General features: G+C 41.4%; 1 protein-coding gene across 1 annotated transcript in view; it reads left to right on the top strand.

Moving 5' to 3' along the window:
• LOC134554226 (ubiquinol-cytochrome-c reductase complex assembly factor 1) overlaps nucleotides 1–20,567 on the top strand; it is a 46,849-nt gene that overhangs the window by 23,122 nt on the left and 3,160 nt on the right. The window contains exons 7-9 of the mRNA XM_063404704.1: nucleotides 1,507–1,615; nucleotides 17,972–18,049; nucleotides 19,419–19,532. Of these exons, the coding sequence (XP_063260774.1) occupies nucleotides 1,507–1,615; nucleotides 17,972–18,049; nucleotides 19,419–19,532 (301 nt within the window). The remainder of the gene's footprint in view (nucleotides 1–1,506; nucleotides 1,616–17,971; nucleotides 18,050–19,418; nucleotides 19,533–20,567) is intronic.

The raw sequence follows: 20,567 nt of genomic DNA on the forward strand, positions 1-20,567 counted from the left end.
GGAGCAAAGGTTTTGAGACTGGTAGAAGTAAACTGAAAGTTTTAAGCTCTTTGTGTGTTTGTTTTGTGCAAGGTCTGATACCTGGTCAGCTGTTCTCTGTTCTGTTTGAATAGAAAGCTTTGTCATCCTTCTGTGAGCAAATGAGGATTTAATTTTGGTACCATCTTAATTGCATTTGTGTGGTGGGACAGTGTTTCTGACTAGCACGAAGAATATAGGACTGCTGCAGGTTTTGCTACCTTCAGGTTTTTTCTCTGACTGTCCCTAGCAGGAAGATTCACTTCTTTTACAGGTTAAAAAATACAATTCCTTTGCTAATACATACACAAGACAGGACCCATCACAAAGATAGACATCTGTCCTTTTACAGGTCATCTCAGCACACTTCAGGTGTTTGTGATTTTCCCTGTGGAGCTGGCATTTATGGGTCACCAAATACTATTAATGCCTGTAGATCTTAGATTCACTAAACAAAAGAACCTATTAACAAACAAATAATCATATTTTCCTTTTAGCTCTTGTGGCACGTTCACCACTGTTAGTGTGCACCAGCTGCACAGTGGCCTCCAGCAGCTCTGGTTTTAGAGGAGCTGGGAGCAGTTTCCTTCCTAGCATGTCTGTGAAAAGCAGTGGATTCTCTCAGCTCCAGTGTTTGAGTGTCACCTTGTCTACAGTCACTCAGTGAGTCCTGGACAGGCACTTCTGTCTTTTAGCACAGGAGCAGAGTTGCTGAATGAGGTAGAGAAGATGGGACAGGTGACAGGACTGGTCCCAGCCCCATGAGGAATCAGCCTGGCCTTGGGTTTGTGCTCTTTAAAGATGTTCTATAAGAGGCAAAATAAAATTATTATTTTATTTTATAGACAGAACAGCAGCAATTAAGTTCAAGTGGCTTTAATGCTTAAAAAAAAAAAAAGTAAAACTCAACCTGATATTCTCATGAAGATCTCACCGTGCATTTAACAAATCTCTGAGCTTGCATATGGAGGTTTTGCCAGGTGGCTGAACATGTATCCAAATATCCGTGTAGTTAAAATAATTTAGGACATTGCTAATGTGGATTGGTTGAAGTCTCTAACTTGCTTAAGCTTTCCCAGCTTGGCTAGTTGGGCTCTTACAGAACTTGAGTGCACCAAGCTGAGCTACAGCTGGCTCAGAGCCTGGGATTAGACAAGCCATGTGTTCCTGCTTGAGAGGGTGAGGTGTTCTGAAGGCTGAGGAATTTAGGTTGCAGTAGTGTTTAACTAGATTATAGTACTGTCAACAAGAATAGAGTCCACTGTCACTCTTCCATGGCTGCATTGGCCAAAATCCAGCAGATACCGCTCCTGAGTACAGAATGGAAATGTTTGTGATGGTTCATTAAAAAATAAAAATCCATGCGTACTTTTCTCCTGATCACAAACATATACTATAAGAAAAACCTTAAATGAGCTGGAATGCATTTAATTTACCCCTTCCTTTTTAAAAAAAGCCCAGGGCTCTGAGTGGTGTGTGCTCTTGCAGGATGTGCCTGGTGCGGCTGAAGCAGGAGGGCCGCACAGGGAAGTACATGTGCCGCTACATCGTTCACTGCATGTGGGAGGACGTCGAGCAGCGAGGGAAGGTGATGGGGGTGAGTCCTCTCCGGTGGTGTTAATCCTGATGATTCCATCTTTCAGTGCTATTTTTAAATATCTTAGAAAAGTGCCTGAGAATCAACCTGGTTGATTGCTTTACTAGCTTAAGCTGGTACCTGCAGCCCTCACTCCTGACCATTCATTCCCTCAAAGCCACTGACTTTGTTTCTTCCAGCATTGTGGCCTGGATAATGGGCCACATTGATTTGTCTGAAATTAATTAATTACCTACATGATTTGCTATGTGATTGCAGAAATGGATGCTGCTACAACAGAGTGGGGATAGGAGTAAGCAGCTGGGTAGGAAGGAATGTGACTGGTGCCATAACTATAGCTACAACTTCAGTAATTCTAGCAGAGCTCAGAGTTTTCTCTGTATCTAAAGGGTAAAAGGAAAGGTGATTAACAAGGGGTTTTTCTCAAGTTCCTGCACATGACTGCAACTAGTCCTTAGTGTATTTTTCATTTTGGATTCTCACTATACCTGATCTTTATCAAAAAAAAAAAAAAAGAACATTCTAAGGAGAGAGTAGTTCTAGGGAGTAGGGAGAGTTCATTTGCAAGTTTGAAGGAAGAGGAAGGTTGGATCTGGAGGAAGATTATGGTAATTGGTTGTAATGGTAATTTCTATACTTAAGTGTGAAAATGTGTTTCTCCAGCCCTGTGTTGATTGCCTGAAGAGAAGGCATTGCACAGGCAGTGGAAGTAGGTTTCAGCAGACTTGATACAGGTGAGGCTGCCTGTGTTGAGGGCACTTCTGTGGGAGAACAGGGTGGGCAAAGATCTCCTGTTTTGTCAAAAAGGAAGAGAACTGTTCAGTGATTTAATAGAGGTTTGTCTTTGAGTAAAATAAATTATGCTGTTAGAGAAGTGATAGTTTTCATGTAGCAGTAATTAATGGTGTATCATCAAGCCTTGGTTGTCAGTTCTGTTGGAGAGGCTGCCAGGATGTAACTGGTGGTGCCAGACAAAGGAATTAACCAGTGAGTTAGGATTTGGGATGCAATCGCATTAGTAATTCAAGAAGTTTCTCTCTGATTCTTTATTTTGTATGTGGTTTTAGAAGATGTTGGTTCTGGTATAACTTCAGTTTTTCCTTTAGCAATAGGGTTTGTTCCTAGTTGTTGGGAATTCCATAGCTTTACTCTGTTACACGTTGCTTTTAAAGACAAGACATCCTGTTAATGTTCTTTTGAATTAAATCTAAGTGTGTACATATGAGAATTTTTTGTTGTATTAATGTGCTTAGATGAAATCCAGTGTGGGAATCTCCTCTTTCTTGTAGGGCAGTGTGAGTGAGCCTGACAAATCAGATGTACTGGAGGAAAAGACTGAATGAAAGAGTTTCTGCATTTTTGTCTATCCAATGCCTTCCATATCATACCACTGGTTGATTCTGCTCTCTCTAGGAACTATACACAGCTCAGATCTTTACTGTGGGTGTAAATTTAAGGTTCTTCTTCTGGAAAAGCAAAAACCCCCGCAAACGTGAAACAATCCCCAGCCAAACATGTCACCTTCCAACGCACCTGAAAGTATCTGTCTGATTCCATGGAGAAAATTGACCTTTGGAACAGAAGATGATTTGTCTGTTTCTTCTGACCCTAATTTTGTCTTACATGAAGAAAGTGCTGGCTTGTACTTTTGTGTGTGGGATTGGAAGCAGCAGACAGCAAAGAGGAGCAAAGCTGGCTGTTTGCTGCCCTTCCAACAATGCAGGGTTCCAAGGTGAAAAATGCTCCAGGCTAGGCCTGTATTGAGAGCTTTACAGTAAACCTTAGGGGAAAAAAGATAGTGCTTACAGTCAGTTCTTTTTAGAGGGATGCACAGGGTTTCCATTTATGCAAACTAAACTATTCCATTGCTCAACAAAATTCCCTGAAGTAAAAGAAGACCCATCAGTGTCTCTGTATTTTCATCCAGTCTGTACCCTGAAGTGTTTATACGTGCATTTTGCAGTAGCATGGTTCCCGTGTGACGCAACTGCAAGAAGCTCTGAAGTTGCTGGAATGCCATTCATTCCCTGCCTTGTCATGTTAGGCAGCTGGTCAGTTTATCCTTGAATTTAAATTGTGCAGTCTTTGTAGGAATGACCCTGCAGTGGAATCTCCAGTGTGCTCAGCTTGCAGTACTGTGATACCTGTAACACATCAGATGTGACCTGGTGCTAACACAGCCTTTTTGTGGCCATGGCAGATGCTCAGAGGAAGAAGCTGCACATTTCACGGATTAAGCTGCCAGGCAGTTACATCTGTGTGTGTATTTGGTAGAGCTGAGCTGCACAGAGGCCCCTTGGTTTAATGAGCCTCCTTGGGTGAGAAGTGAACTCCTGGGCAGGCACTGAGGGGGAAGTGAGAAAGCAGAGTGGGCTCTCCTGGGGACAAATTTGGAAGTCAGGACTGTTCTCTTTACTGTAGTCCTAGTGAGGTCTTTTCTTATCTTGCAGTGGTATGTTTTGTTGCTGGTTTTTAAATCTTTTTTTTTTTATTCCTGATCTTTCAGTCATTATTCGTGGTCAGTACCCTATGGAGACAGGCTGAGAAAGTTGGGGTTGTGGAGGCAGGAGGAGAGAAGGTTGTGTGGAGATCTCCCAGCACCTGTCCAGAATCTGAAGGGGCTACACGGAAGCCTGAGAGGGACCTTCCTCAGGAACTGCAGTGAAAGGTCAAGGGGGGCTGGCTTCACATTGAAAGGGAGGGAATTCAGGGTAGACATGCAATGCTTCCCTGGAAGTGTCCAAGGCCAGCTTGGATAGAGGTTGGAGCAGCCTGGGACAGTGGAAGGTGTCCCTACCCGTGGCAGGGAGTAGAATGGGATGAGCTTTGAGGTACCTTCAGCCCAAAATTTCTGGGATTCTGTTGAGATGAACAAACATCTTGGTCTCTTCTGGTAATATTTATTGTATGTTAGATGAAAATTATCTATGCACTGATGTTTGAAGATGTTACCAGTTCCCTTGCTCCTTATGAAAGCTTTATTTTCCTTTGTCAGTGCCAGCGATTCTGGCTTCATATCCTACTTCATTCATGTCCCTGCATGGGCAGTTCCTGTTTTTTCCATGCTTATTCACTTTTCTCTACTCACCTTCCTCCCCTTCACAGAGCTGTACCCTGACTGAAGTCTTTCTCACTTCTCACCCTGAGCAATTGCAAGTTTTGAGTAACCAATAAACGGCAATTTCCCAAGTGCTACTTTCTTTTCATTAATCTTGACCTCTTTATCCCTAATGATTTTTTTAAACTGAAGCTGAGGTAGTGACAGAGGGTTTGTGACTTGATGGAGGGATATGTGTAACAGCAATTTATTTTCAAGTAATGTAGTCCTGCAATCAGTAAATCCTGCCTCCAAAAGAAGGCGGTCAAATGCATCAAGAATAGTAGATTAAAAAATGACATCTGTGTTCCTGTGTCAATGCTTTTAAATTTCAGCATCTTAGTCTTTCTCAGAAGTAAGGTAAATGAAAAGAAACTTTACTGAATACGTCCAGAGAACTAAATTATCATCGGCACAGATCCCAGGAGGCTAGGAAATTCCATTCCTTGCCTTTCTCATGCAGTGTATCAAAGGTCAAGATTTAACTCTGATTCCTGTATTGTGGCACAAGTGACAGAGCACTTGGATGGAATTGCTGGCTTGATGCAATTAGTTTAACTTGCTGACATACAAAGTTGTAGTTCTTTAGCTTGCTTCCAATCTAGCAACACTTGGTGCAGAAAATGGACATTATATTCCTGAAGTGACACTGATGGTTTATTGAAATGTGCCATTTGCTCTTAACTGGTTCATTGGAGCCGAAATGGGGAAAATGTAAAGTATTTTAACTGCAAATTTACATCAGCTCCAGCTCCAAATGGAGTTTGTATTATTTCAAAACCTGGTTGTTAAAACTGCTGAGATCTAAATCTCTGCTACAAAGTTTTGGGACCTGTTAGCCTGAGCTCCTTCAGCACTCCTGAATGTCGGCAAGAGTCAGAAACCCAAACTTGACACAGCTGTAAAAACACACTCAGAGTCTGTGGCCTCAGCAAATTCTACTGGTGCAGGCATATTTCAGATATAAATTTTACTCTGCTGTCCCTAGTACTAATGAAGTCAGTCTCTTTTGGTGGGTTTGCAGCCAGGTGTGTCCAGTTCTGTGGCTAACCAGTGCTCTTTACTTAATTTTTCCACTAGTGACATTTCTATCAAACTTTAAAAACAAACAGAAAATTTGGCTTGATGCAATGGCTCCAAGTGTTAATAGTAACATTAGGCTGGGTAAAAGGCTTCCTTTGGATCCTGCTTTGCCAGAGATCTCCACCTCGTGGCTTGCAGGGAATAGATTCATACTTGTGCAAGGAGGCAGCTGCCTCATCAGTTTGGAAAGGGAATTCTCTCAGGACTAGACATTGCTGCTGTTTTCTCCCTAAGGGAGTTCTGGAGCCACCTGGGAATTAACCTGGCTGATCTCAGTATTGTGCTTTTGTTATTGTATGGATTTAAGAGTTGTTACAAAAGTTTAAATAGGTTTTAATACCGTTAAATGAAGCTGCAGAGTTGATAGGAAGGACATGTAGGTGTTCCCTGGAACAGGATTTCAGCTGATAACAGGACAAGAGATATGAGGATTAAACAAAATAAATAAATAAATAAACAAACAGCAGACTTTCAGCCATTCAAAAAATCCCAACACCCCTTCTCCAAGCACCCCACACTAATTCTTTTGGGTGCAAATCCTGTGGTGTCTCAGGAAGATCCATCAGGCTTTATTCTAACACTTGTAACTCGTAAGCTCACTTTACCTGCCTTGCTCATGTATGTTGTGGTGGCATTCTGCTGCTGAATGAATTAAAGTTGGTTTCAGTGCAAAATGACAATTCATTTTATAATGAATAAATGTTCTAAAAGAAGGACTAGGAGGGACTGTCCAGTCCAGTGTGCCAACCAGTTTTAATTTATCATAATCCCACTTTCCTGTTTTCCCAGCAGACCACTTAGACTCCTACCCTCTTTTTTTTTCCCAAGAACACATCTAGGTGTCTTTTGAATTCGTTTATTGGCTCTGCTGTGTGTAGCACAATACAGCCTTTGTTGCACTTTTAGCTAGAGCTGTTTATACCCAGTGACCCATAATTTGCTCTCAATTACACTCATGTACATCTGAAGTAACAGCATCAGAATCAATACATGTAACTGAGAGCTGAAATTGGCTCTGGGAACTTGAACACCATTTTCTGTCTTGATACTCTTTTTACAATTACAAAATTTCAGTTGATTAAAAATGCCAATTTACCTTACAGGAGCTACAGAATTTCCTTAGCTCAGTTTAATTCTGTTTAAATTATTCTTACTGTGGAGAGCAAAAAGGTTGATCCTTGTAACTAAAAACTCTGAAGGCGTGATTGGGGTGAGACCAGCAAGTTGTAGAATGGCTTTAGAGGATGAGGGGACAGGGTGTAAAATGGATACAATTTTAAAATAGAGCTTGATCTTTGTTTGAATTGAAGTGGGAAGCTGCTGTACTGGGATGTTCAGGGGTCCTCTCTAGACCTGCCTCTAAAATCTGATGGGAAGTCATGGAGTTGATTTTGGATGCACAGGATTGAAACTACATTTTTGAGAGAGAATGGGGCAGAAGGAAGTGGGTGCAGTATTTTGGGGCTGGAATGGGGAGTTGGGATGAAGGGAATGTACTGAAGTAAAACATTGCAGAGAAGGTACTGATTTTGTTGAGGAAATGGACTGGGATATGAGACGGAGGATAGTGTTCAGTACAGTTGAAAAAGGTTTTTTAAAAACCTATAGAACTAAAGAAGAGAAGATTGAGTTTAAAATTATCTATATATATTTTGAAATGCTTTACTAGGACATTTTAAGGAGAAAAATGCTATGATTTTTGATTACCACTTGGAATATATAAAATTGCACCAGATTCTGCTGTTCCCTTTAAAAAAAAAAACCAAAAACAAAGAAGCAAAACCCTTGCCAAAATAGTGAGATAGAAAATTGCTCTGTATAGTTTTTGTAGGGTTTTCTAATAAGATAGCAGACATTGTGTGATTAGTTTTATCTGAAGTTATTCTTTCAAGAACGTCACAAAAAAATTTCATCAACCCTAGATCTTTTCTCAAAGAGCTTGAAAGTTCACACTAGGTTTCCAGTACTTTGTCATTTTATAAATGAATAATAGTAGGTACTTTTCCAGAGGAAATTCAGTAAAATTGATTCTGGAAATCTTAATAACTTAAAGGTGTAGGATAGTGCACATGTATGGAATGTTACCTTGAATTATCTCAACTGTGATGATGTCTGGAACAAGCTGTAATGATGCAAATGTAGCTTTACATGGAGCTTTGAAATATGTTTCTCAGGTTGTTTGTGATGTAGTTGTTCTAGAGACAGTGTGTGTGGAACTAACACACCTGGGTGAAATGTTTGGGCCATGCTGAGGATACCTGGTATTGAAATCAAGATATAATAAAAGCTTGGGTTCTTTTCAACTGGCCTGCCACAGTTTTCTGGCATTAAAAAATCAATTCTGGCACAAAAAAATCAATTTAAATTTCCCAGATGTGTTGGATCCTGTTACTGTAAGGTGGTGTTGTTGGCCAGTTCTGTGCCTTGCTTGAGTGCCTGCAGGAATTACACTGGAAGCTGCCTTGTGGCACCTTTTCTAGAGATACCTTCTTTTCAGTATTGTATTACTCTATGTCCATTATAAAGGGAAAGGTTCTTCCCCCAGAATGTGCTTTTAAGCTCCTTCAGAAAAACAGAAATAATACAAAGATCAGAGTCTGTTCTAAATCAAACCAAACAAACCACTGAGCAGTTCTCTGTTCCCATGTATTTAATCACATTGTTGCTTGTACTTTTCTCTGCAGACAGAAAGTCACCGATATCTTCTGCTTCCACTTTAGGAGTGAGTCTTGTATTTTCTTGTTAGAGCTTGGTTTGTTTTTTGCTTCCATTTTCGGAGTTCTCTGGCCCATTTTATTATTTCACAGAACTGGCAGTTTGGGGTTTTTTGGGTTTTTTCTTGACAGCTTTTGCTAACTGCTCCCACAGGAGAGCAAAAGATAATGATCAAGAAGTGCAAGTGCAATCCCTGCAGTAATCCCAGTGCCTGCTTCCACACTTGTAGGCTCCTCTGATTTCTTTACAACCCTAGTAAAGTAACAGCATAGGATATTTCTGTACACATCTAGGGAAAACTGAGGGGCTTTTCTGTTTTCCATTCTGGTCTGGGAATCTCAGTGGATCCTGTTCCTTTTTCTCCTTGTCCTCAGTCTCTCTCTTCTCTTTCTGGACTTACACAGCACTTGCTTTATCTCTATTAATTAGTTAATTGCCATTATACTTCTGTAAGAGCTTGAATGTTTTTATTTCATTCAAAGGTCAGGAAATAATGCCAAAGCTTAAAATACCAGCATATCTAATCTTGGAGATCTCTCTTGGTCGATAGCAATGCGTTCATCGTGTTGATTTTCAAGTTGGCCAGGACAGTAAGTGCACATGAGAGACAATTTTATGATTGGGATGTTGTGGGTGGGAGATGGGATCAGTACAGTCTTGGTCAATGTGAAATGAGCAACACTGGTCTGAATGGATTTTCTCAGGGCTTGGGCATCCAGAAGGATCTGCCAGGGAGCAGAAGGCAGGCCTGGGAGTGAGCAGGGGTTTAGGGGGTGTCCCCTGAGCTTTGGAGTCATTTGTCTCATTGATGCTGAGTACCAGCAATTCTGTTTGGAGATGCTGTTTGAAGACTTCATTTTTAAAAAGTGGGGAAATGGCAGAGCCTCTGTAATTGGTGGAGACACAGGACTGAAGCCCCAGAGAACAAAGCCAGGTACCAAGAGCTTAAAAATAATGTGTCTCCTTGAGAGCATCCTAAACTTGCCCTTTTGTATTTCCTGTTTTATTATGTCCTTGCAGGAGGGAAGATAATCCATATACAGGTTTAATCCATGTTATTCAGGAAACTGTGTAAGGAAGATTCTGGCTTCTTAAAATCCTTGCCCATGGTTTTAGAACCTTCTAGAAGTTTATTTATTCACTGCAGCATAGAGTCTGAATGAAATGCAGAAGATGGAAAACTCACAATATCTTACCAAACAGCATTTTCATGGTTCACTTTCCTCCTTTGCCTTTAACTTGAGGGCAGAACTAGGGTAGAGAAATAATTTTTGTTCTCTTCTGAAAGGTTACAGTAATAAAGAAACTCTTGTTAACATCAGAGTATATGGCAGGCAGGAGTTTTCACAGTCTGGCATTGTTTATTTTACCAGCAATTTGGAACCTTCTGCACTCTTAAAATATTGGCAAGAAAATATTTAACTGTTAACTGTTCTGTGGCCTGTGTGTGTTTGAAGCCCTGGGGAGGAGGAATGCTTGGGGAAATCGGGTTTTTCTCAGCTTATGATTGAAACCAGAAGGTGCAGAATATTGGTAGAAGGTGAAAGCAATGTGACTTCAAATTAGAATTTTACCCAAATGTGGAACTGATGGGAGAATGTCAAACAGGTCACGTATGAGTAGGGCCCTGCTAGGAGAGGGGAGGCTGATGGAGCAAACACAAATCAGCCAGTCTGCCAGGCACTACAGAAACGGATTTGAAAAGGTGATAGTAATTGTGAGTATTTGCATTTATCCTGGCCTCTGTCACTGGATAAAGGTTGTAGCAGTAAGGACTAGGCTGGTTAAATGCTGACTAATTGTATGGACTCTAGCAATTGTCACACCATTTGAAATAAACTTTTTTTTTTGGACAGTTTTTTTAGGAGAGGAGATGGGTGCCTTGCTGTTCCTCTCCAACAGAAGTTTGTTCTGATCCCACATTCTGGAGAAAGAATGTTTTTGTGTGTTCTTAATATTCTTCCCCTAGGGAAGGATGACTTGTTTTGTATGAGCAGGATCATTCTTGCTCATATTACTACATAAAATGTAGTCTCTTCCCATGAGGGTATTAAAGTTCTGGTAAAGGGAGCAGGTTTTTTAATAGCATGAGCACTTTTCAGGTGAAATTCCTGCCGGGTCAGCAAAGTGACCTGATGTCTGGTGTCCAGGATCATCTAATGAGCTGTGCCTGTCCTGCTGGAGGTCATGGCAGGAAAGAACAGAGACCCAGACAGGAGAGGTGGCACCCAGTATCTGCAAAGGTCAGCAAAAAATGAATGAAGCTGAACATGCTCAGATCTCGTGCTTCAGTCAGATGAAGATCCAGAGTGTGCTGTGGCTGATAATGACCAGAGATATTGGGGATAAAAGATAAGAAACAGAACTGTTGGTCAGTTCCTTCTGGTACATTCTGCTGGCATTCACTAACGAGTAACCTGAGAGCTGCACGGGGACTGCCGGTTCAGGATCACTGAGAGAAATCCACCAGGAATGCGCAGCCCTTTGTTACCTCTTCCACATTTTTTGCTCTTTAATGCCCTATGACAATGACTTCTGCCTCTTAAATGTTTTGCATGAGAAAACACCTAAATTTTAAAATATTATTTGATCATTTTTCATGAGATTATTTTCTACATCTTTTTTAATGAGAAACAGTGGACAATAATTCTTTGATTATCTGCTTGATACCCCTCATGATTTAACCTCTCCACCATCTTCTTCCTCCTTTCATAGTGAAAAGTTTCCTGAATGTTTCCTCATATGTCTCATCATGTCATCATGGTCTTTTTTGTGTGTTTCTACTACTTTTAGATCTGTTCAGAGATTAAAAGGCAACAATTGTGCACAGCATTTTATACACAATACATTATAGACTTATGCAGAATAGAGTTCCTCTTTTCGTTTATATTCCTTTCATAATAATTCCTAAAATTTATTTCTCTTTTTCTTCACTATTGAATTGATTTAACTTATTTTTTTTCTTAAATATCCATTTCAAAACTGTAGCTGCTAAATGTGTGCATGCTTTTAAATAGGTTTAATGGATTTTTTTTAACACCTGCTACTAGTACCTTTATCAGCATTTATTATCACTGGTCATAATTATCTGTGATTTTTATTTTCATTTACTGTATTTTCTACAAATTTCTACTTACCTGTTTCTGCTGAAAGACTTTTCACAGTGGATGCTACCTTTCCTTTCTCTGCAGCCCTGGTAACGTTAGCTAAGATGTTGTGTTTAATTTAGTACTTTATGATCCCTGGAATTTTGTTCCTCTTGACTTCTGTTAAGTTATCTGAAGCCTTTCTCTCTGGATGGATTATATCACCTGGAATATGATGGACTGGGAGTGTCTTAAGGCCAGGGTGCACAGGGCTTGGAGCAACCTGGTCTGGTGGAAGGTGTCCCTGCCCATGGCAGGGATTAGAAGTGGATGGGCTTGAAGGTCTCTTCCAACCCAAACCATTCTGGGATCATTCTCTGACTCTCAAAATCCTCAGTGCTGTGAGAAGGTGATGGAGCAATGAGTATTCACTGCCTGATCCTGTGGAAAGACTGGAAACATCATTTCCTTCCAGTAGAGGAAGCCAGCAGAAGCCAGTTTCATGGAGAACCCTCCAGAGGAGATGGATTTCCTCAGGGGTAGCAGACCAGGCTGCTTCTTGCTGAAGCATATGGTGAGTGCAGAAAGTTCCCTGGACAAGCTGCTGGACATAGAGACCTTTTGGAGGTTACTCTCTAAACAAGTAGCAAGAGTTGGGAAGTATTCTTAGCTGAAATTGGTTGAGAGAATCCTTGGAGGAAGTATATATCAGCCTTTGTAGGGTTTGGCCTTTTCTCAGAGATTCTGGCTGCTATTGAAGGCAGGATACCCTGGTAGGTGGCCCCTTGGTCCCATCAGTGTTCCTGGTGTGTGACACTTTCTGACAGTCCCTGAGGTTTGTCTCAGTGAGGAGCTGGAGCTTTTACAGGATCTCTGTAAGTGCTCATGGTGCATATTTACCTTAATGATTTATCCACCTTCTGTCTTCTCCCAGTGCTTCTTTCAAACTTGGTTTTGAAATTTCCTTTATCAGTTTATCAGGCGGAATTCCTGATTCTGGTGTGTTCAGGAACACGGTGATTAGCTTTAGGCTTTTAGTAACTAGTTTTTTCAAGAGGCATTACAGGAAAGTCCCTTGACAACTGTTCACCTTACGGAGAATCAGCACAACTTTACAGGGCACAGCAATTCAACCTCTTTTCCCTGATCTTCTCTTGAGAGGTTGCAGTGAGCTCTGCCAGCCACGTTCTGCAGAGAAGTAGGAATTTGGAATAAGCCATAGAATACAGTTCAGATTGTACTGTGATCTCCTCTGTATCTGCAGCTGTTATCATGGCAGAGCTTCCAGATTAATAAGCTGCAAGATAGGAACAAAGTTCATTTTCTGGGTAGCAGAAAGGTAGGGGTGAGCATCTGCTTTTGCTGAAAGATGTAGGTAATGTTATATAACTTGCTATTCTGTGTCATTCTTGGGATAAACTTGCTCTGAGGAGCCTTACTGATGATTGCACAATTGTTGTGAAGGTAGAGCACACACAACTTTTTTCATTAAAATGTTGTTTTTATGAATTGAAGATTTTGGCAGGAGCTGGTTCTGCTACAATCCAACATCTAGCTTTTCTCTAGGTTAGAAGAATATTGAAGTAGGTTATCACTGAATACTGAAGAAGGTTTTAAAGATTGTTCTCTGAAATTAATGATTATGGAGGTGTATTACAAAATTACTTCTAATTAAAAAAACAGAATTTATCAAAAGAGTTAATATTTGAAGCATACAGGCCTCAAGCTGTGGCTAATTACAAGCAGTGATCTGCTTTGCAGACAAAGTAGCAGAACAGTTTAAAAAAGGTTCAAAAACTGAAGATTGGAAAAATAATTTCTTCAGTATCTTTGTCATTTCACAAGTAGGTGCCTGAAGGAACTGGCCGTTATGGCCCCTTGCCACAGAGATCTTTCTAATATTTTTTATTAATTTAATCTTTTTGATCCTAGCTACAGTCTCAGTCATGTCAAAATTACTGTCCTGCAAGCAGTAGTGATGTAATAGGATGAAATAAAAGGGCTGTGTTTGTCCATTTAAAGTTGTGTGTTTTAACACAATGTTTTGAACAAACACTCAAAAAGCCCATATGTAACTATAAGTGCTTATTTATTATTTATAAATAATATAAACCATATTACAAGTAATTCTGTCCAATTGCAACTTGAGAGAAGGGGCATAAAAGCACCTAAATATTAGTGGAGTGACTTTTTTTACCATGAAAGATTGGACCTGTGTCTCCTTCAGGAACTTTTGCTGATATTCCTGCTCCAGCAGTCAGAAGTATCAGTGAGAGTGGTTGATGTTTATGGCAGTGGGGCTGCAGAAGTTTCCAGAGTGGACTCAGCCATGACAAGATGAGCATACTCAGATCTGTGAAACTTGTTTTGCACAAGGGATGGATTAATTTTTACTGTATCAGCATAAACCACTACTTTGCTGTTGCAACTTGGAGCACTCCAGGAGTGTGCTGCTGGTGAGGTGTGACAGTGCACCTGGAAGAACCCAGTCCTGGTTTGAAAAGGTGACTGTGCTGACACATCCATTGTGTACAGGTACAGGAGCAAACACATTGTACAGAAGAGGCTATTTATTCTAGCAGGAATGGTATAATGCGAATGAGGGGGTGGAAACCCAAGCCAGAAAATTCAAATATGAAATGAGATACACATGTTCAACTATGAGAGTGATATGCTTTAGCCAAACACAACTTAGTGAGCTTAGTACAGGGGGAACTCGGTGAAATGTAATGGTCTGTGATATGCAGAGGGTCAGGTTCTATGATCTAATCATTTCTTCTGGCTGAAATCTCTTCATAAAAAAGTCTAGTTCAAGCATAACTTACAGCCTAAAGAGAGGAATTGCTGCCTGGAATTCAATGACTAGTGCTTGTAGAGGCAGTTAGAAGTGCCCCTTCTGGCTTTATAGTCTATGGAAGGATTAATGTGTTAAAGTAGCTTAAGGGTGCAACACATCCTGGCAAAAGCTGAAGCAGAAAGAAACTCCTGTTGCAGTGCTCTCAGGCAGTGCAGCCCGTGGCCATCCCAGCTGGGGCAGCACTGGCAGGACCCAGGGGTGCAGTGGCACTGCCAGGGATGCCATGTCCTGCTCCGAGGGGATGGGCTGCACCTCGGCACCTGGGCTCATCCCTGGGCTGGTGGCTCTGAGGAGGCAGGGCACAACAGAGCCCAGGAATTGTTAAGATTGGGAAACACCATCCAGATCATCCAGTCACCATCAGTCAATGCAACACCACCTCCATGTCCACTGTTAAACCATGCCCTCAACATCCATCAAACATCCACACGTTTTTTGAACCAGGGATGGTGACTCCACCACTGCCCTGGGCAGCCTGTGCCAATGTGTTAAAAGTCTTTCTGTTGTTTCTTTTCCTTCATGTCCAATCTAAACCTCTCCTGGCACAACTTGAGGCCGTTCCTCTTGCCCTGTCATTTGTTACCTTCCAGTCTGTGCACACTGATACGACTCTGATTTGAGAGGCTCTGCAGTGAGCCAAAGCAAGTGGGGAGGAGGAGGAAATTCATTACCAGAGGGAAGCTCTTGGTCCATCACAGGACACTGATGTGGACTGATTCTAGAGCATCATTCACTTTAAATACCATGTCCATGTGTTAGGTCTTCTGCTACATGTCCAGCAGTACAGGGGAGCACTGTGCTCTTACTTCCCTAGAAATCTTCTTAGAATACAAAACCTTCTGTGAGACTTGTCTGCTGCAGTGTCACCCGCAGCACGTGGCTGTTGGATGATGCACATGAACTCCCTGAGGCTGAAGATGGTTTCTTCACCATGACATGGAAAATCCAGCAGTTGCTTGCTGCAGTTGTCCCACAGGCAGAACGTGGGCTCATGGAGTCTTTCAGAGAACAGCTGTGACTTGTAGCAGGAAGGTAATGTTAGCTGTACATTTCCTTATTTCAGAGGTCTTGTAAAGATGAGATGTGTACCAAAAATGGGTTCCTTGTTTTGAACTAACACAGTCCTGTGTCACTCAGCACATAAATCTGTCCAGTGACAGCTCTGCACTGGGCTGTTCCAAGGAAGGCAAAGGGGCAAAGTCCCAAGAAGAGCTCCAGATGTTACTGATTTTTTCCTTGTTACTAGCGGTTACTCACTTGGAATCCTCTAGCAGTTTTTCATCTTTATAACAAACTGTGGAAGAGTCAGCAGAATTGTGACCAACCAGATCCTGAAACTGGCCAGTGGTAAGAACTTGTACAAGCTTCGAAAGAGGAAGCACTTCTAGCAAACACTGCTTTGGATTTGCTCATTTTTCTTGATTTCTAAAGGATTTTTTTCTTCAGTGTTAGTAGTTGACTGATGCCAGTTGTATTCTTCAGAAACTGCAATATTCCTTTCAATATAATTTCATTGCCTAAGATACAGCTCCATCCCCAAACTCAGATTTTATATCTGAAACTGTCTTTTAAGATGTATTGATTGCCATGTTTGTTTAACTTGGTTATCTCCTTCATCGGTCTGTTTCTTGCTAACTTAAAGCTGCTGCTCTTTGGTTTTAGTAGGGAAAGCTGCTTCCCCAGGGATGTATAGTCCAGGACTTGTCTCTGTAATGGGACTATTTGTTTTCTTTGCCCCTTGCAGTTGCCTGCTGTAACATTTGTAGTATGTGTTAAGTAATCCTTGAGGTAACATTTTTATTATGTCATAAAAAGTGCGTGGCAAATATATAATAACTCATGGAATTTGTTTGTTTAAAATGGAAGGATAATTTATTGAGTGTGTTACATGAGACCTGCTCCCCCTTATTAGAGCTGTAGAAGTGCAGCTTATTTAGAAGTATGTTCTATTGAGAAAAACCACGATCTCTGACATGCATAGAAGGTTTGAGCATGGTTGGGTAGAAATGACATCATAGTTTATATACTCAATAAAAATTTAATTAAGTCATTACAGAAGTTGCAGTCATCATTTAACCCTCTGATTTCTTATGTTTAGTTCTTTTTTTAAACATTCAGTAATAACCAGTCTCCAAATCTTGATAGCCTATAAAATATCTGCATGAATTTTAATAGCTTATATTAATGGAAAAATATGAGTAACTGACATAAAAGGAATTTTCCTTGTGTTTGCACTATGTGCATTGCTATAAAAATCAACAGATGAAAAAAGACAGTGGTTTAAGCGAAGAGTATATGAACTGGAAATTTGTTCACTTGGCAGAAACTAACTCATATTTTGATAGAAAAGCTGTTGTGTAATTGCCAAGGTGAAGACTTGTAAGGATGCTGAGAGAATTCAGGACAAGGGGTTCCCAGTGTGGTGGGTGTTGTGGGCTGGTGTCTCTTGTGTGTAAGTCCTGTCTCTGCAAAGTGTCACACCTGAGCATCTGCTGGTGTGCAGGGCTGATGGGTCTTGTCATTTGCTTCTGGAGCATGTGAGAGCTGTGGAAAAGAAATGCTTTGTGTCTCTTGGGTCCCTCATGGGAGTCAGTACAAAGAAAAAGCTTTATCCAAGTGTAGCTGGGCCCTTGGGAGAGGAACTGCATGACTTTATTGGTAGAGGTAACAGAGGCACGAGGGGCAGATGGTGTGGATGAGGGAGATACACAGGAGGCGTTTCAGCCATCCCTCTGCACCCAGCAGTTGGTCCAGTTGCATTTCAAGCTCACATGGGGTCAGTTCTCATGCCAATGGGTGGCTTAGGCCAACCCAGCAAATACTTAAGCAGTTATTAAATTTAGTTAAAGGTCAGTGTGGAACTTGGACTGAGTCACACTTAGAGTATGGGGGAAGTTGCTGTGTCATCACAGACTCTGAAGTTTAATCATAGTCAAAAACTTGTGAGTCTGAGCTGCTAGAGATGCTAGAGAGGCAGAGTTCATGTTCTTGCTGGCTGAGAGTCAATGTGGACAGTACAGGAACAGCAGTGGCAGGGTAGTGTGTTTGTCTTTAGCATCCCAGTACTTCTACTGTAGTAGCACACCCAGCCCTGCAGTCTGTGCTTTGAGGGGAAAAAAAGCTGGAAAAGCCTTGGAGTTTCTACAGATGAATGAAGGTCTGGAATAGCTGCTCAGTAGTTAAGCTACAGAGGGGTCTCCATGCTGTTGGGCTGTGCTGCCATGGCAAGGGCAGCCTTGCTTCACACTTCCCAGCAGCATTTTCTCTCCACTCCTGCAGCTGGTGGCAGAGCTGCTGGCTGGGATGTTCCTGGCAGTTGTGTGTTGAATAAAACCAACCTCAGCTGTGTCAGAATTAACGGAGCTGGGTCATGGGGCTTGCAGAGAGACTGACTCTTGCTTGCAGCCAAATCTCAGTGGAGTGGGCTGGTTCTTTGTCCACTCACAATGAAACTGGGAATATTTTCTCCTAACCTCTTCCTTAGAGCCTGTACTGATGGTTTTCTGGTTTGTTTTCAGATTAATTCTACTGTTCTAAAAGAAGACTTGAAAAGGATGGTAGAAAATTTCTATGCAGCTCTGTTTGGATATGATGAGGTAAGAAGGCTGTTTCCAGGGAACGTACAACAAGTAGACCATCTAATTCCTGAACACAAAATAGTCCAGATGGGTAAAACATTCACTGTCCATTCTTTGAAGAAATATTATATTAGGGAAGCAGCCTTGAATCAAAGTTCTTAGATTAAAACAACACAGAGCGTATGGATTTAAACCATGGGGTGTGGAAGGTAGGGTGTTCTTTGTGCTGCTTCACCATCCCTTCTTGGCCACCACTAAATAATTTCCTCCCTCTGAATCCTGTTGTACTCAGCTGTACTTTGAAAGCAAAGAGAGGATTTATAGAGTATTTATAGGGAGTCTAAGTGAGAATATTTATAGGCAGTACATAATAATACAGGGAGGCAAAAGCACCACTCTGCATAAGTGTCTGCAGGACTTTCAAGAGAAAAATACAATTACATCATTTTTTTGCTGTAGTGAGTGTTGCTTTTCAGATGCTCTTATTCACATAATCTTTTTTTTTTTTTTGCACTATTGATTTGCATTATTAATATATTGTAAGTGTAACCTCCTAAGAGTTGTGGACAGTGTTACCCACATGCAAGGTTTAATCTAGTTTCAAGTATATGCAGGATGTATCTGCTTGTGCTTTGTTGACAATTTTTTTGGAAACATAATGTTTGCTTTGATTGAAGACAAATGTTGACTTTTTTTATTTTTAACTGAATATTTTAAAGTCTTCTGCCTCTGTCAAATGTGTCAGCAGAAGACAGGAGTTATGAGCCTGTTGTGATAACACCTCATAATCTAAAAAGACAATAAAAGTTCAAGAGAATTTGGACATATAACATTAATGGATGTTGTTCTTGTATAAATCAAAGCTAATATTAGATTTAACTGGAAAAATCTAGATAGTTCTTGATTAGCAGGATTTCTCTTCTCATTTAGAATGAAAAGTTAAAAAGTAAAGAAAAATAGCAGAGTACAGTTCTGCAACATTGGATTAAATATAATTTAATTTTTCTTTTTAAAGTGTCATAGGCTTCACACATTCCCATGAGGTGGTGCTCCCTTCTCTGTAAGAACACCATTTTTATGGTAAAGATTTCATAACACAGAAATGCAGTTATCAGCTCCGACATTAGGAATACCCAGACCCAGGTTTTTTCCAGATTAACTTGCCAGAAAATTGGTTACAGGCTGCTCTATAAATTAATTTAAGGCCAGGTCTGTTTTTCCATTCTGGGAAAGAGTGATGTTGCTGTCTTTCCATGTGCAGAGCCCATGGCAGCTGTAGGCTCTGGGACAGGTGCCGTGGCCAGGGGCCAAGTACACGACTGGGGGTGTCTTGTGTTCAGACCTTCTTCATGTGCAGTTTTTAATCCCCCTCTGTACTTCCCTTCAGGGAATCTTGTCTGATGATCATGTTCTGGCAGCAGCTCTTTGGAGAAACCTTTTTAACAGGAACTGTGATGACCCTCGGCACCTGGAGCTGCTCGTGGAGTATGTGCGCAAACAGGTACAGCCCGCTCTCCTCAGCCTGAGGATGGGAAGTGCTTTCTTTGATTGCTTGCACATGCAGCTCCCTTCTCATAAATAAATCTGATTTTAATGTTCACTGATCATTTTTAAGGAGAAAAAGGTAAAAATCTGAAAACTGGTTGGTATTTATTACAGAGTCATGGAAGGTCCTAAGCTGGATGGGACCCTCAAGGATCATCCAGGGCAGCTTCTGGCCCCTGCACAGACACCCCAAAATCCCACCCTGTCCATCCCTGGCAGCGCTGTCCAAAGGCTCCTGGAGCTCTGGCAGCCTCGGGGCCGTGCCCATTCCCTGGGGAGCCTGGGCAGTGCCAGCACCCTCTGGGGAAGAACCTTTCCCTGAAATCCAGCCAGACCCTCCCCTAGCAATGCTCCAGCCATACCCTCAGGTCCTGTCCTTGGTCACCAGAGAGAACAGATCATTGCTCAGTTTGATGACAAATGGCTGCAGAGAAATGAATGGAATAGTGAAAGCAATCCTGCTCACCTATTTCTGGAACTGTGGTATGGAGGGACTTGAGAAAATGTGCCAGAAACAGGCTGCAACTTGTTGTAGAATTGTTCTCAATGTTAGAGAGTTGGGGTTATCCTCATAGTGGAACAGCACATAGAACTTGAAAGTCTCTTGGTGAACTCTGAGAAAAAGAAACAGATGAGTTTGTTTTCCAGAATTATTTCTCTTTCTTTCAGTTATTACCTGCAGGAGACAACAGTGAGTAGTGTTTGTCCTCTCAGCCCTGAGGAGGTTTGTGAACCAGATCACTAGAAAATGTTGGTGGGATAAAGTCCATGTAGGCACCAAAGAAAAGGGGTGAGCGAGGTTATGGAGGAAAAGTGGAGTGTGTTGAACAGGAAATGGAAGACCAGAACTTTCACAACATCATTCTCTGTAATGTTTCCAGTACCATATTCAGGATCAGATAGAGGTATGGAGAGACAGTACTTAAGTGTGTGTCGAAAATGAGAAATAAAGGACTGAGCTTCCTAAGAGCACTTAGAAAATGCCAGGGAG

The sequence above is a fragment of the Prinia subflava genome, chromosome 8, assembly GCF_021018805.1.
Source record: "Prinia subflava isolate CZ2003 ecotype Zambia chromosome 8, Cam_Psub_1.2, whole genome shotgun sequence".
Taxonomy (NCBI): domain Eukaryota; kingdom Metazoa; phylum Chordata; class Aves; order Passeriformes; family Cisticolidae; genus Prinia; species Prinia subflava.